Source organism: Gadus macrocephalus, chromosome 4 (genome assembly GCF_031168955.1).
Source record: "Gadus macrocephalus chromosome 4, ASM3116895v1".
Classification (NCBI taxonomy): Eukaryota; Metazoa; Chordata; class Actinopteri; order Gadiformes; family Gadidae; genus Gadus; species Gadus macrocephalus.
The window spans coordinates 4,337,190-4,341,653 of record NC_082385.1 but is presented as its reverse complement, the minus strand read 5'-3'; the positions used below and the strand labels follow the sequence as shown (position 1 = coordinate 4,341,653).

The 4,464-nt window shown below is 47.3% G+C and overlaps 2 protein-coding genes across 3 annotated transcripts in view; one reads left to right on the top strand and one right to left on the bottom strand.

Annotated features, from left to right (window-relative positions):
- The window catches only part of LOC132456657 (leucine-rich repeat-containing G-protein coupled receptor 5-like), a 15,759-nt gene extending 13,622 nt beyond the window's left edge, over positions 1-2,137 (bottom strand). Inside the window, 1 exon segment of the mRNA XM_060051063.1 lies at positions 1,638-2,137. Coding sequence (XP_059907046.1) covers positions 1,638-1,906 — 269 coding nt within the window. The 5' untranslated portion in view covers positions 1,907-2,137.
- Positions 2,138-3,343: 1,206 nt separating this feature from the next.
- The window catches only part of rab3ip (RAB3A interacting protein (rabin3)), a 9,914-nt gene continuing 8,793 nt past the window's right edge, over positions 3,344-4,464 (top strand). Inside the window, exon 1 of one of the 2 annotated variants that reach the window (XM_060048726.1) lies at positions 3,344-3,562. The gene's annotated coding sequence lies outside the window, so the exon portion shown is untranslated. The remainder of the gene's footprint in view (positions 3,563-4,464) is intronic. The other variant, XM_060048727.1, reaches the window with a different exon arrangement.

Below are 4,464 nucleotides of genomic sequence, written 5' to 3'. Positions count from 1 at the left end.
GACACACACGCACACACACAAACACACACACACACCTTAAGCAGATGTATAACTAACGTTAACTAACTAACATGGCAGCAAATACTGACCAACTACACTGCAACTGACCGCACACACACACACACACACACACACACACACACACACACACACACACATACACACGCACAAACACACACACACACAAACACACAAATAAAAAAGACAAGGGGGAAGAGAGAGAGAGTGTACATAAGGAAGCGAGAGAAAGGGAGAGAGAGGGCGAGCGAGAGAAAGCTTTTATGGGGGAAAGGCAAAGATTTTTAAATGAAGTGAAATTTAAATCCTGTTCATTGTGGCCTGTAAGACAGCCCCCCCCCCCCCCCCCCGCCTCCCTCTCCTCTCCCCCCACCCCTCCCTCCACCCCCTAAACAAACTGACAGAAGAACAACTTTCCCCAGAAACCACAAGAGACTACAGGCAACGTACTGTTACCCATAGGTGTGTGTGTTCCTGTTTGTGTGTGTGTGTGTGTGTTTGTGTGAGTGTGTGTTCCTCAGTGCTGTGTGAGGATGTGTGTGTGTGTGTGTGTGTGCATGCGTATGTGTGTGCCTCTGTGTGTGTGTTCCTCTGTGCTGTGTGAGGACATGTGTGTGTGTGTGTGTGTGTGTCTGTTCATGCGTGTTTGTGTGTGTGTGTGTGTGTGCGGGTGGAGTGGTTGTCTATGGGTAAATGTTGTCATCAGTCTATGTAAGTTGCAGGACACTCAAGCAAAGTTCCTTATTCCCCTGAAGCTGAATTCATGTGTTCATCTGTTCATGCTCCTGCCTTGATAGATGTCTTGTGACTCTAACCTCGCCCGCAGTCTGTGAAAGGCTTCCAATTGCAAAATTACAAAACTGCTAGGTCTCATAAAGTGTCTAATGAAACCAGTAGGACTCATAAATCAGTTGTAATAAAACCAGTCCAGTATAAAGTAAGATCCATTTTGTAGGACGTGCGGTTTCTAAGAACTCACACTCTGTCCACGAGAACTCTTAACCCCTTAATGAATTCATAACTCACTCTACAGATAAACGAAATCCTATGGATAGACATACACTATGGTGACTATTAATGATAATATTAATCAAAAATAATCTTAAGAATAAACAATCATATTTTGTATTGTTATTAATATTTTCATTATAATTATTAATTATAATATACTAAGTAGTGTTATTACAATTATTACTACTATAATAAAATAATAATAATAATATTTTTATTATTATTAATAATAACAATAATAATAATAATAATAAAAGTATTTCTCATCCATAAATGTAAAGAAATTGCATTGATGCCGCAATTTATTATAAAGGTTTATGAACAATATTACTACATTTCCCAGAGGGCTTTGCCAAATGATTTCTTCAGCGTTAGTAGAAGTTTAGTGGACCGTCCGCACATGGGCGCGCGCTGGGGCAGGTGCTCTGTTTCTCACGAAGTGTACAGAGCACACACACACACACACACACACACACACACGCACGCACGCACGCACGCACGCACGCACGCACGCACGCACGCGCACACACACACACACACACACACACACACACACACACACACACACACACACACACACACACACACACACACGCAACTTGACTCACAGGTAGGACGTGAAGACGCTGAGGTCCGCGGGGATGTCGCTGAGTCCCAGGTCCGAGCAGTCCAGCCGGTGCAGCAGCCCGTCCATCTCACACTGACAGCGGGCGGGACAGCCGGGGAGCACCGCTGCTCCGGTCCCCTCCTCCGGGGACTCGGAGACTCCAAGCCCCGCCACGGTGCCGGCGACCAGCAGGCAGAGCATGACCAGCACCCCGGGTCTCCGGTGGGACCCCATGCCGCTGGAGGGTCGTGGTCTCCGGTGGGACCCCATGCTGCGGGTCCGAGGGTCGGGGTTCAAGTTCAGACTAGACCCTCTGGGAAGCACCTGAGCGCCCGATACACATGTGGGAGCGAGAGTGAGTGCCCGCGTGTGCTGCCTGCCTCGCTTCTACAACTACTACTACACACACACCTCCACTTTAAACTCTCTCTCTCTCTCTCTCTCTCTCTCTCTCTCTCTCTCTCTCTCTCTCTCTCTCTCTCTCTCTCTCTCTCTCTCTCTCTCTCTCTCTCTCGCTCTCGCTCTCGCTCTCGCTCTCTCTCTCTCTCTCCCCCCCCCCTTCCCTTTCTTCGGAGCAGACGCCATCCAGAAGACCATTCAAAAGTTCTGCGCGTGCACACGATGCAGCTGCCAGCGCCGCACGAGTAGCTTTGGGGCACGAGCGCTAACTCCTGAAATATAAAGAAACACCTTCAATATAATATATATTATATTACAATATATAGCCTATGTCATATTACAAACAATATATATATAATGTTATAATCTAGGCTATATTATATATATATATATATACTATATATATACATTATATATATCCTATTTTATAACATCAAAAATATATCCTGAAAATACTTTCCTGGGGCTGACGTCATGTTTTCAGCAAGTTATGATAGACACGATTTTGTCGTGTTTTTTTACTTTAAATATATATTTATTATACTATTACACACTACTGTATGTGTGTGTGTTCGTGTGTGTGTGTGTGTGTGTGTGTGTGTGCGTGCGTGTGTTCGTGTGCGTGTGTGTGTGTGTGTGTGTTTGTGTGTGTGTGTGTGTGTGTGTGTGTGTGTGTGTGTGTGTGTGTGTGTGTGTGTGTGTGTGTGTGTGTGTGTGTGTGTGTGTGTGTGTTAACTTCTTAATGTTTTTGTGTGGTTCTGTTGGACACTGCCCTCTAGCGGTGGATTGTCTGTACTGGTGAGACTGCTTCAGGTTTTATTTTTGATTGAGCCGAGTGAATAAACCGTGGACCTATTATAGAACGCTAAAAGATTAGGATCTGCATCATCATAGATTAGTGGCCACTGTTTCCGCTTCCTGTATTTCCTTCCTGATTTACTTAAAATAAATGAATAACCCATTCCTTTGGATATTTCTTTTTTTATTATGCAATATATATTTTTCCATGCAAGGGCGAAACACAACAAGTGTGTTTAAACTCGGTATTTTACAAGGATTTGCATGTTTCAAAGTATAACTATTCTATTTTTATAGTATTCTAGTTATGTTTTGGCTTAAAATCTAAAAAATTATTCACAAATGCCTGTTAATATAGAATATACCGGGGCTATGCGATATTAGGACAAGTCCCTCATACTGGAGTGTAAACAACGTCGTAGCCGGGACTCCATCCATCTCCATCCCACTCCGTCTGCACACAGTGTTGCCAGATTGGGCCAGAATTCCCGCCCAATCTGGCCAAATCTGGCAACACTGTCTGCACATCCGGAACTGCAGCGGCTCCTCCGCCTCCGAGCTGCTGACGTGAGCCCCCTGACGTGAGGCTCCCGGTCCCCGGTACTCCCGTTGCGTCCCGGTCGCGGTGTTCCTCGTTGGCCGGCGGTCTGTCGGGTATCCTGCCGTCCAAATCGACGTTATGCACGAGAAGACGAGATGAGCACAAGACGTTCGGTTCCTCCCGAGCAGGTGAGTGACAGCTGAACGCTCGCTCTGTTATGACCGAGATGGCGACACCGACGGATCACGACGCGGCTGGTCCACAGCAGCCATTGTTTCTGCACGGGTTGTTTTGAGCCACATAAGGGGTCCGACAGACGGATCATGTGATAACAATGATGTAATAACCCTGTAATAAAGCATTGCACACGGACCTAGCGGGCTAGCAGGCGGCCCACCTGCGGTCTGCAGGGTCTGGAGGGTGGAGGGTGCAGGGTTTAGGGTCTGGAGGGTCTAGAGGGTCTGGGGGGTGTAGGGACTGGAGGGTCTGTCTGGTGGAGGGTCTGGGGGATCTGAGGGATCTGGAGGGTCTGAGTGAGTGTCTGGGGGGGTCTGAGGGGGTCTGGTTCCCCTGGAGGTCTATCTTACAGAACCCCAGATCCGGACGTGTTGCACCACGATGGAAGAAGGTGGACATTAAGAAGATAAGCTTCGCCGGCCAAGCTGAGCCTCTCAGGCCCTCATCTCTCATCCCTCGCCCCCCCCCCCCCCCCACCCCCCACTGGGCCACACTTGGCCCGGTCCGGGTTCATTCATTCATTCATTAATCTCAAACCAGATATGAACATGGACCGGATGACTAGTGGGTGGTAACGCAGGTAGCCTGTAGCCTGTAGCGTGTGTGTGTGTGTGTGACTGGACACAGACACGTGTGTGTTTGTGTTGGTTGTACTCGTTGTATTGAATCTAGACAATAAAATGTTTTTTGGAATTCATCAGACGGAGTGTAAAGAACACGATCTTTAAACTGCATGATTAGTGTCGGGTTCAACACACACACACACACACACACACACACACACACACACACACACACACACACACACACACACACACACACACACACACACACACATACACACCCTTCTCAA